The sequence below is a fragment of the Hydra viridissima genome, unplaced genomic scaffold, assembly GCF_058129835.1.
Source record: "Hydra viridissima isolate aposymbiotic clone 2 unplaced genomic scaffold, HvirCarnegie_v1 scaffold_4, whole genome shotgun sequence".
In the NCBI taxonomy this organism is placed as follows: domain Eukaryota; kingdom Metazoa; phylum Cnidaria; class Hydrozoa; order Anthoathecata; family Hydridae; genus Hydra; species Hydra viridissima.
The window spans coordinates 17,999,058-18,011,853 of NW_028324303.1; the positions used below are offsets into that span (position 1 = coordinate 17,999,058).

At 25.4% G+C, this 12,796-nt stretch overlaps 1 protein-coding gene across 2 annotated transcripts; it reads left to right on the plus strand.

Moving 5' to 3' along the window:
- Positions 1-1,657: 1,657 nt before the first annotated feature.
- Positions 1,658-12,629, plus strand: LOC145182733 (cation channel sperm-associated protein 1-like). Of its 2 annotated transcripts, XM_090084992.1 has the most exons (11): positions 1,658-1,918; positions 2,147-2,260; positions 2,338-2,485; positions 2,693-2,784; positions 5,965-6,114; positions 6,319-6,382; positions 7,136-7,229; positions 11,399-11,465; positions 11,609-11,666; positions 11,744-11,855; positions 12,511-12,629. In XM_090084992.1, the coding sequence occupies exons 1-11, from the start codon at positions 1,738-1,740 to the stop codon at positions 12,538-12,540; spliced, it is 1,110 nt and encodes a 369-aa protein (XP_089941118.1). In that variant the 5' UTR covers positions 1,658-1,737; the 3' UTR covers positions 12,541-12,629. The 2 variants fall into 2 exon arrangements, with proteins under 2 accessions (XP_089941118.1, XP_089941119.1); XM_090084993.1 differs by lacking the exons at positions 6,319-6,382; positions 7,136-7,229; positions 11,609-11,666; positions 11,744-11,855; positions 12,511-12,629 and having other exon boundaries at positions 1,661-1,918; positions 11,399-11,468.
- Positions 12,630-12,796: the final 167 nt, after the last annotated feature.

The following is a 12,796-nucleotide window of genomic DNA, read 5'->3' on the forward strand; positions in this document are numbered from 1 at the left end:
GTGATTTGTTTTTATGGAATAACACATTTTTAAGTAAAATTTTTCATTAAATAAATATCTTAATTTCAAATTATCAATAAAACTGTAACTAAAAAATTTATAAGTTATAGACTCATTCATAGCTGAAATGTAAGTTTAGGCAACCTCTCTAATATATATTACAAATTAGAAAATGGACTAGTTAGTACTAAATATTTGATGATTGAATTAAAATCATATATTTTAAAAAACAAAAAATGGACTTTAGCCAGTTCTTAATATTTTATATTTGAGCTAAAATTAGGCTTAAATTACTCACAAAAGATAACCACAGCACATGAAAAACACTGAATTTAGATTTTTTTATCTAAAAGGAGTTTAAGGTACCCTAATATATAAATATATGTTTTAATATATATATATATATATATATATATATATATATATATATATATATATATATATATATATATATATATATATATATATAATATATATATATATATATATATATGTATGTATATATATGTATATATATATATATATACATACATACATACATACATACATACATACATACATACATACATACATACATACATACATATATATATATATATATTTATATATATATATATATATATATATATATGTATATATATTATAGTAATAATAATAATTAAAAATAATAATGATAGTAATAATTATTGATAATAGTAGTTAATGATAAATAAATAATAATAAATAATAGTAATCATGATAATAATAGTAATACTATGTAATAATAATATACAAATTTCTTCTAATTTAATTTGTCATCAAAAAGTTCCAGATGTTGTATTGACAAACATTTTTTAGTTCATAAGTGTTCTTTAAACAATATAAATAATACTAAGCTTGAAGTCAGTATATGAATACCTAGTTCTGTTGAACTTTCTTTCAAATTCATAAACAGTTAATCCATACGTTTTTTTTTTGCAATAACGATTACTAATAAGTGATTTCATTAAGCAAAGTTAAAAAGGTATCTTCTCTCAAATTTGAGAATGTAAGCTTAAGTTTCTACTATTTTTAGACAATTGTTTCAGTGAACAGACTTCTTTAAATTCTATTTTTTCAATGTACCATAAAATATGACTTTTTTTTACAACAAATGTATTTTAAAGTCAACTTTCAAATGCATTATGTAAAAAAAATGGCTGATATGTGGCAAATATAATTTAAATATGAAAATTACAACAAATGCTTTTTATGTAGACTATTACTTTACTTTAAATGAAGTAGATTCGTGCAGTGTCTACACAATTTAAATTGAACCAATACACCTACATAGTGATTTTGTTAACATAGGTTACTAAAAAGCATTTGTTAAGGGGATATTCTATATTCTAGTTGCTGATTTTTTTTTTTTTTTTTGAGTCTGTTTGTTTATCCAAATTTATTTCTTTTTTTTTTCTGTAAAAATAAAAGAAATGAAAGAATGGTTTGTTGATATTTTTATTATCAACAAACCAGTTTTTTAAAAATGGTTTGTTTAAAATGTTTTTTATTTACATATTTATTTGAATATTTATTAGTTTGATTTAAATGTTAGCAGAAATAATATTTAATTTTTTATTTTTACTTAAATCTTTTTTACTTGTTTGAACAGTTCTTTGAATAGTTTAAAAAAAGTTTATTTGAATATTTGTTTAATTTCAATCTTTGCAGAAATAATTTTTAACTTTATTTCTACTTAAATCTTTTAGTATTTAGAACATGAAATTATTTTTTAAGAAAAACTTAAATGAGAAGAATTCATTAAGTTCTAGGTACCTACAACAGTTTATCAATCAACTTATTGACTCAAAGACTTTTAGAGTTTTTATCTTATTTGTCATTGTTTTTAATACAGTCATATTGTTATTACAAACATTTGAAGAAATCAGTGTAAAAGGAGGTAAAAACCATTTTATATACTTTGGTAAGATCAACCTTTTTTTAAAAGTTTACACCTGTTTTATTTGTAACTTAAATGAGCATGATGATGAAGGTGAAATGGCCATGATAACAATTTACATTGTTTGCAGGAGACCAATTTGTCTGAAACAAATACAAATTTAAAAATGGTTATGATTAGAATTGGTCATATTTTAAAATTTATTGCTTAAAGCTTATCTTGCCGTAGACTGGTACTTTGCTGTAATAGACAATTTACTTCTTTCAATATACTTTGTGGAACTGATTTTAAAACTTTGTGCGCTGAGGTGGTCATTTTTTAAATCAGGATGGCACATTTTAGGTTTGTAGCAAATTTCAGTGTTTATCATTTTAAAAGAAAATTTTAAATTTTTATTGATTGTATTGTTTCTTATTTAGACTTCATAATTGTAATGTGCACCACCATAGAATTTTTTTTTCATATAATCATCTCTTCATTCAACTCATTGAACATAAACTTCTATTTATTCAACATGTTAAAAGCTATCAAAGCACTTAGAGCATTGAGATTACTTCGAGCCATTAGGTAACTACCTTTTATGTTTGTTAACTAAATAAATTTGGTTAATAAATATATATTTTATAGACATTTAACTACTTAGTTAATAAAATAATTAGTTTTTTTAAACATTAAAGTGCTGCAAGAATTTACCAAAGAAAGTTTAAAAAACATGTATTACTTTTAACATCAAAGTTTGATATAAACTGAGAATTTTTACATTTATATTGTTAGATTTTTGAAGAATCTTCGAGTTATCTTGACAACAGTTTTACAGTCTTTTAGAACTCTAAGTACCATTGTTATGCTACAGGGTCTGTTTTTATGTATCTTTTGAACTGTAATTTTTCTTCAATTTAATAATATTTTTAAGGAATACACTCACATAAAGATAATTGTTACAAACTTTTTTCTCCTATTTCGGTGTTTTTAATAAAGTTTATTACAGAATATTTTAATTTTTTTGTTTTTAGAGAAAAAATTTAAGAAAGCTTTTGTTTTTTTCATTTCTTCATTTTATAAAGTAATAGAAGTCATAAAGAAAACTCCAACCCTTGTAATTCTACCCTTTAACCTCATTTTTTTATATCTTCTGATAACTTAAGTAATTTCATTTATAATACTTCCCTTTTGTTGCTACTAAATCCAGATGCAGTTTATTTTGCATGCTACTCTGTTAGAACATTTTTATGTATTTAGCTTCATTCTTGTTTATAACTATTTATACTGCCCACAATCTAGATATCAAGCATCTTCTTTCTGTGATACTTGGTAAAATGGAGCATAATGTGAGAACCATAATGAAATCTGTATCCTGCTTCACACCATGTTCTGTGCAATTATTTTATTATTTTGAGAGTTAATAATTTCTGTGATGCAGTAACTTTAGGAAAAGCTGTAAAGCATCATTCCATGATGCTTTACAGCTTCACCTGTATTTCTCTACTTAGCTGATGCTAAAAGAAGTTTGTCTATTCTTTTTTGATGTAATCACTGTTTCTTGGCAATGCTTAGAGCACTGTTGTCAATTTGAATTTTGTTTTGTTAATAGTATCTGATTGTTCTTTGAATAATGTAATCTGTGGAACCAGATGGTATAATGAAAACCAAATATTTCAGCTACCAGAGTCTTAAAATAAAAGATTTCAACACATTAAAAAATATATATATATAATACATGTCCTTAAAAATAGTGATAAGCTTGCTCCCTCTAACTGTAGATCTGTTTCCCTTACATTGATTGTATATAAAGTTTTAGAAAGAATAATCAATTTTTTAGAAAAAAGGCAAGCCATTGTTCTTGGAGAGAGTCTCTACATTGGTTAATGTTTCAAGTGGTGTACTCCAGGGCTCTGTTCTGGGACCAATATTGTTTTTAATGAATTCCAATTTTCTTACTGATTACTTAATAAAATAAGTATAAACTCTATGCTGATGCCCATATAGTTCTTCAAATAATCTGCATTAGTAATTGTAATCATCTACAAAAGGATATAAATACTATTGTTAAGTGGTGTAATGACTGGAGTATGCAACTATATATTGAAAAATCTAAAATTATGTGTATCACTAAAAGAAAAAAAAAAGAAAAATAACATTAATATTAGAAACCATCACATTGCTCACTATAAATTGAGTACTAAAGAATTTGAAAAGGGTCTTAGCATCATGTTAAAAAACAATCTAAAACATAATATCAATGCAATAGTTTCAAAAGCAAATACTTTTAGGTTTAATCTGACACACATTATTAAATGCTGGTAAAGTTAAATTTTTATGTTTCACTAGTATATCCCTATCTAGAATGTCTTCTATTTGTAGCCCTTTTCTGAAAAAAGATCTTATTGATTATTGAAGAAGTAAAACATTGAAAAAGTTATTGATCTTAGATAAAAAATATTGATTGAAAAAGGTATTGATTTTATTGATAGAGTACAACACAGAGCAACTAGAGTTATTCCAGGATATTTTAAGTTAAGTTATGAAGAAAGATTTAAAAGGCTCAATTTAACTTTATTTAAGAGAAGAAAGAGTTGTGATTTGATTAACTTCTTGAAATGTGTTATAATTTTTTAGCAGATATCTCCCTTAAGGAAATTTTGCTAAGCAAAAGAACCAGCTGAAAGTATTTGTGAATATAAACATAATCAAAGGTATATTACAGAGAACAGTAGTTATTCATTTAAAAGTTTTTTTACTAATTGTGTCATTCCAATTTGGAATAATTTGCCATTTGGTGTTGAACAAAACAGAACAGTGACCAGCTTTCAACAAAATCTTGATAAAGTTTAGAAAAATTAAAATTAAAAATTGTAATTTACTGCTAAAGTAGCTTACCATTCAGTAAGCTTTTATTGATTGCAGCTAAATATAACTAATAGATAAAATAAATATATAAATAGCCCCTAATTACTGTTATATTATAAGTATGAACACCTGTATTTAAACTAGTGATTGGAAACAGAAACTAGCGAGCCACTCAAAAACATCTTACACTCAAAAATATCCACTTGTACAGAATTTATACCACCTATGAATACTGCAGTACTTTTGAAAAGTTTTGTATTGGTTATCAGTTTCTCAAAATTATGTTCTGATAGAATGATTGGCATTCATAAACTAGTTTCCAAATAGTTTACATATTTCTTCACTGTTGTTAATTCAACCATTTAATTAAAGTTTCTGACAGTCTAATGTCATCAATTTCAACACAGAGCTTTAAGTGCTTGTGCAATAAATGGTGGATTTTCTTTTTTCTCTGATTTTACTCAACCTGTTTACTAGATTACTGTTGTCTAGTAGTTTGCTGTATATTCTTTATTGTACCAGCTTGTTTTTCTTACAGTACTTTAAACTTTGCAATTGCATTAGGTTTGGCTTTTGCTGAAATTTTTGTTGCATGGTAGTGCTGGATTTCATCATTTACTTTGGAACAGCTGACTCGTATATATACTGCCATTCAAATATTTACACACTCTTTTTTTCACAAAACTATTATCACATAATGCAGGTTTTTTAAAACCCGTTTTGATAAAGAAAAGCTTTAAAGTTCTTTATATGTTTAAATTGAAATAAATAATTTTATAAATTAACTTAAAGTTCTTTTTAGTTTATTGAAAAAATATTTTTTTTTTTGTATTATGCAATATTTATTATCAAGGTTTTTTAAGAAATGAATTATTTACCATAACTGAAAGGGGGACTTCCGCCTTTATGTTATGATAAATAAATTATTTTTTAAAAAACCCTGATAATAAATCTGGTTTGTATCTCATCAATAATTTTTGCTGAAATAGCATATCATCTTAAACTAGGTGTATTTTAATTTTACTAAAGTTTCAAATAATTTTTAAATTGTGGAAAATATTTAAAATATATTACTTAAACAGATTCACAGAACAAAGTTTCTATTTAAATATATTTAACAGCATAATAATAATATATAGTCTTTATCAATTTAACAAGAGTGATTAATTAATTTTCTTATTTGCTTAACATTATGAAAGATATATTTGCAGTTATTGCTAAAGGTTTGTTTTATATCGTAAAACCAGATCTTTTTGGAACAATTGGAAATTCTTTTTTTACTTTGTTTCAACTCATTACATTGGATGATTGGTATTTCTTGTATATTGATGTTGTAAAGAGCAATCCAGGTATCTTATTGTATATAAAACTCAGCATAAGTATTATACAGGGTGATATCAATAAAGAAAGCATGTAAAGTTATAGAGTTTATTTTTCTTTTGTGAATTGATCAAGGCCCCTAAATTTTTTGAACATTTTAAATTTCGCTGTAAATTTAAATTATGGATGGCTTAGTTGTTAATTATATTAGAGAAAGATAATTTTTTTTTTAGAATACAGTTTCATTATCATTTATCTTGTGATTTACATCGTCTTAGAGAATTTAATATTTCTCAAGTAAGTTAAAGTTTTGCTGTTTTTTAAGTTGCTATTTTGTTGTTGAAGATTAAGACATGTACATAATTCAATGTCACCCAGATCATTTTACAAAGGTTCTTAGAACTTGTCTATTTTGTTTTGACAGAACTTATAATAAAAAAATTCTCCATAAAGTTCTATCATTGAACTCCTTGTGGCTAGAAATAGTTTTAACCTCAAAGATAAAACAATTTTAAATTGACTCAATTTCTCTATCCCAAAAAGTTAAAACTTAGACAAATAAAAAAAAAAAAAAAATTCTATAGTTACTAGAATATCCCAAATCCCTGTTACTATAGCTCTATAATTATATTTCTCTTTACTATCTTTACACCCTCACTATACCTCTCAATAAATTTTCAAGGTGCTTTTCTTCAATAAAGCAATTTATGGCATTTAATGGTTACAGATTACTTTATCTAATTAGATTCCTCACCATTAAATGTAGTGGTATTTCAAATTTTAGCCAAATGAGCAAATGTTACTCAATTTATACGTATGTTAAACCTCCTATTTTCAAATTGACTAGGGAGTTAAGAACAATAGTTGAAATTGGATTCCAAGAAATACTAGTAGGTAGATGTTGGAATTTTCAGCAGTATCTGTAATATTTTAAACGAACCCAAAATCAACAAATCCTAAAAACATAGCTGCATGTTTTTTTCTATTTTAGTTTAACTTGAAATAGAATTATGAAAATTAGAAAAATGTTTAGTTCCTTTTATACTTTAGTTTGTTTACTGCAGTATTGGTTGATAACTTTCAACATGCATTAGCTTTAGAAGAATCAAAAAGAAAGAGAAAGAGGAAACTTGGAACAATTTTAGTACTGATTTTTTTCACATAGTTTATTTTTTTCTCATACAGTTTATTGTTAGTAATGAAGTTAGAAAGTGAGCCAGAAATTTATTGTACATTAAACTGAGTAAGGAGCACTTTGTTTAATGATTTGTAAGAGTTTTTAAGTTATTTAAATAAAATCTATAAAAATATACGTTTTACTTCTGCAGAATTAATGTAAACTTCTAAATACTTGATCACCCTAACTTTAAACTGAACAATCTTAAGTTTAAACTGTAATGTATGAGACAATCTCTTTATTTCTCATAAAAACTTTTTACAGTTGACCTAACCAATTCATAAAAAATCTTCAATTATCTCTTCATTTTAATATTAATTTGTATTTGAATTGATTTTTATTTCAAAAGGATCCATGCAAAAATAATCGCTAGAGTTGCTATGATAAATTTGCATATTTTTTTTATCATTAACTATCATTATGTTAAGTTTTTACAAGGCCATCGCTATTTTTACTTAACTTAATGTAGTCATGCCTGTGTTGTAATTTCATAAAAAAATTAAAATGAAACATGACGACAAATTATTTTATGATTACCTTTACTATCAACACATTTACTATTGCAATAAGCTTCTCTAATGGTAAAATCAATTTTAACTCCAGTATAGTTATTGCGATTCAGCCTTAGAAGAAATAATAAGTTAAGAACTTAGAAAAATTTTATGCGTACTCAAAACTCCTTAGAAATACATATTTTCAGAAATGGTTCTAAAATCTCACTTCAAATAGTTTTTTGAATTTATATGGTTTATTTATTATTCACTATCAATGTTTTAACTTTTTAAGAGATTTTTCTTTTTGCTTGAAAAACTTTTTTTTATTTTCTGCCTAACCATATACTGTTTTTATATATAATTGCCATGATGTTGTTTAAAAACTACAATTCAAATAAATATTGTTATATGTTGTGTCGATAAAGTTGGTCTTGTGTTTTCATTGAGCTGGTGAAACAGTCTTGAATACCCATTTTTGTGTTATTGTAAATAATAATCTCAAATAAAACCAAGTTATCTGACTGAAAAATAATGATGGGTCATTAAATTGTCTTTAAACACACTTAAATGGATCTTGAATTTTAGGACACCACAAATAACATTGTTAATTGATACAGTATATATTGTTAAATGATATATATGAGCTGTTATTAATACAACTAAAAAGATCTATGAAAATAATATTAACTTTGCCTAATTCATTTTTCATCCAGGTTCCATTATAAATCTTCATTTGCAAGAAAACTGAATAGTTTTTTTGGTTATCTTTAAAATCAATAAACAAATGAGAAGCAGGATTCATTTAAAAAACTTTCTTTAGTTTCTTCAAATAGAAACAAATATCAACAAAATATAAGCTGTTTAAAATTTCTTATTTAAAACCTCTTGAGGTTGATATTCAAACTATACATTTCTTGTATAAATGTTTAGTTTGAGCATCACCTCAAGAAATTATAATTTTCTGTTGATATTTTGTTTATAACAATACAAAAGTTTTGATTTCATAATTCTTAGAAGAAATAGCATGTCAAGACAAATATGATTACATAATTCTCTTGACAGGTTACTCCTTCTAAGATAAGACTTCGGAGTGATTTTTGTTAACCCAACTAGAAATAATGTTAACTATGCTAGTCTCTAATACTATTACTAATAACATAATTGGGTTAGTAGTAACTATACTAGTCACTATTACTCTTAATTGCTATGAACCTATTTTTTGTTCTTTGTTTTCTAATTAAAAATTATCTGAAGATAAATTTTGGTTTTAATACTTTTGTTGAGATTTAATATTTGTAGTAAAAGTTTTAAAATTATTTCCTAGTTATAAAATGTTTCGTTATACAGCTATTCACGAAAGTTTAAACGATTGCAGAATTTTTATCAAGTATGTTTGGTTTTTGTTTAATAAAAAAAAACTGTAAAATGATATCGAATTAATTTTATTTATTTATTAAAGAAAAAGTAAATAGCTTTAAAATGAGTATCAACATATTATAAAAATTTAAATATATTTAGTTAGAAAAAAACAATTACAAAAAATCATATAGGAAAAATAAGAAGCACAAAAGTTTAAATGAATTGCAACATTCGAACAAAAAATTAAAAAAAAAAAGCAAAATTAATATTTAAAGTGTCCTCCATTGTTTTTATAGCAAAGATAAACTCGTTTATGCATTGATTCAACTCTTTTCATGCACATCACGCGAGGTACCTTCAGCCAGTACTCATTCAAAAGTTGCTTTAAATGCTGAGTTGATTGAATTTCATGGTATGTCAGTTGATTGTCGATCCAAGACCAAATATTTTCGACTGGGTTGAGATCTAGTGATCTAGGGCACCAGGGCATCACATTGAACTTTTTTTTCAAAAATATTCTTTGATTGAGTGAGCTGTGAAAGCTAAAGCCCCGTCTTGTTGAAAGATGAATTGCTTGCTTTTGCCATACAAGTGTCTGGTTGATGGATTTAAACACGTTTCCAATGTGTTCTTGTAGTTGTATTGATTAATTCGGCCTTTATACAGCTCACAGAAGCCTATACCTTTGTGAGAAAAACATCCCCAGATGCCAACCGAACCTCCACCGCCTTGTCGACGATTTTGCAAAAACCTGTCTGAATATTTCTCAGTTGCAAATCTTTTGACATAGATTCTTCTCTTGCGGTTTGAAAATTAGCTTCATCACTCCAAAGAACTTTTACCTACTGTTCTACAGACCAGTCCAGGTTTTCTTTGGACCACACTCAGTGTTTACGTTTATCCGTGATTGAAAGAATAAGTTTTCTAGCAGCTATATATGTTCCAATACCTTTGTCCAACAATGTTCATCTCACGAGCTCTCTGCTAACTTTTGGATTATTTTTTGACTCATTGAAGATTTGAGCTAGCTTTTTGTAGCTGAGTCTGGGGTTTTCTCTGCTCATTCTGATTATAACACTTTTGTCATGGTTGCTGAGTTTGGGTGGTCTCCCAGTACGCGGCATGTTGAAGACATCCTTGGAAAGTTCCCAGGTTTTGATGGTTTTTTGAACCCAAGATTCAGAAACATGAAGTATTTTGCCTATTTGAATATTTGAGTGATTTTTTGTCCTCGCCATACCAATAACTTGCCACTTGATCTCACTAGAAACTGCTTTGCAACCCATTTGCACGCAATTGAAAATAATTTGAAATTTCCAATATTTCAAGTTGATTTTTTAAAATTTAAAAGCTGCCTGATGATGTTGCGATAAATTTTTTGATTATAATTGACTCATTTTGACTTTATTTAAAAATAAAAAAAATTTTTGCCCCGGATTTATAAATTAATTAGCAAATAATTGATCCTAAATAAAATCGTTTAAACTTTTTTGATACCTCTTAATTTGTATCACCTACCTTTTAATGAAATTTCTGAGTAAACAGTGATGAGTCGAAACCTACTTTTTTTAATTTTATTAACAAATAACCTATATACCAAATTAGAAAAAAAACTATTTTGAAATTTATTTTCGTTAGATTTTTATTTAAGAAAAACCGAAGATTAGATCTTAAAATTCTGTAATCGTTTAAACTTTCGTGAATAGCTGTGTAATATCTTTTATAGTAATTGAGTTTTTAAAAAGTATTTATTATTTAAAAGTTTGTATTATTTTAAAGTAGTATAAATGCTAGTGGTAAACTAAATCCAGTTAAAATGTGATGTACATTTTGAGCAAACAAGAATAAAACATTTTATTTAATATATGAATATGCTTATACTTTTAAAGCCATTTCACATAGTTTTAATTATGAATAAAATTAAAGACATTTTTAGAAATTTCACACCAAATAACAAGTTTACTACCTAATTATTGTATAATAAGATAAATAGTCATGAAAAAAATCTTGATAAAGTAAAAACCAGTCTTAAAAGGACTTTTATGCTTTGGATTATATTTTAAGATGAGCTTTTAGTCAAAATTCATCCTTACCAAAAATGTTAAATGTTAATTTTTTTGAAGAGTTGTGATATAGATGTTCACCAGAAAGTTAAGGTGATACTTGATATGACACAATTTCCAGTTTGTTAAAAAAAGAAAGATTTTGATTTATTTGAAATTATAACTAATATCATATACTAATTTAAAAATATTTATTTTCTACTTTCAATTTTCTCATAAGTCTGTTGAGGACCATTTTGTTTGTGTTGAAAATCCATCAATTGTTGATGTAAAGCAGAAATTAAAAGGTTTTTTAAATTATTAATTTTTACTTTTTTAAAATAATTAAAGTTGCTTATCTTCATTTCCAAGTTGCAAATTCATTAAGTTAACTGTATTTATATCTTTGATATATCTTCAATGTTATATCAGCCTGTATTCTTTTGTTGAGATTCAAAAGTTCAATCTGTATTTGGAAAGTACTCTACTTGCAAGTACCTTGATGAAAGGTTTGTTTTTCTTTTTATTATTTAGATGTTTCATATATATTTTTACAGTAGTTTCCTTTAAACTGTGTTTATTTTAGTGACCATTTTAATAGTGCCTTTTTTTCTTCGCTATCCACAATGGAGTATAATATTCAACAACTTCATATACAACAAAAGCTCCTGGATGAATTGATCAATTTAACTGTTAATGTAAGAATACATTTTTTTTTGTAAAGAGGAGTTAAGTTAGCAATAAAGAAAAATGATATACTGAATTGTTAAATGTAAGTAAATCATTAAAACTGAACCAATGACAACAAAAGTGTTTTAGTAAGAGATAGCAATAGATAGAAATAACAAGAAATAACAAGAAATAACAAGAAGTAAAAAAAAAGTACCTGAAATAGTAAAGAAATAGCAAGAAATAACTAGAAATAGATAAAATAACTCAAAAGTCTATAAAAAGAATTAGCTTAGCTATTCACAAAGTGTTAGCATTTCTGATTTCATCAAAAAATTATAATTAACCAGAGTTATCTAAGGTCGTGTATTAAAAGAGTTCTCCAAATCATGATGTAAATATCTATTTGTGTGTATAAATATACAGTTTCTAATTTTAGGATAATAATATTTTTAATATACAGTTTCTAATTTTAGGAAATTAATATTTTGCCAAAGTGCTGTAGTTGGAATATTAATGTTCCTTGAAACGCATTTGAGAAGAAGTTTATAAATTTATGTAGCAATCATAAACATAGCAATCATAGTGGGCTTTACATAAACATATTACTGATTGTTTTTTATATGGTACTAAATTTACTAAGTAATTTACTAATGTTATATTTTGATTATTTTAATCAAACAGATTCCAGAAATACCAGAAGAATTATTGTGACAAAAGGATGATAATATTGAATGCAACTGTTCCAATAAAATTTTTAAATGAAGATTGAAATTTTTGAAGAGAAAGTTAATTTTATGCTTTAGTTTTGTTGCTTTTCATTATCCAGTAGTGCAAGAAATTTTTAGCGCATTTGTTAATTTTTAACATTTGGTTAAAGTCAAATACAATAAAAACTATAAAAGGTTTTTTAATTTTTTATGGAAGTCACAGTGTGCACTGAAGCTCTATCTTGTTGAAAAATGTATTT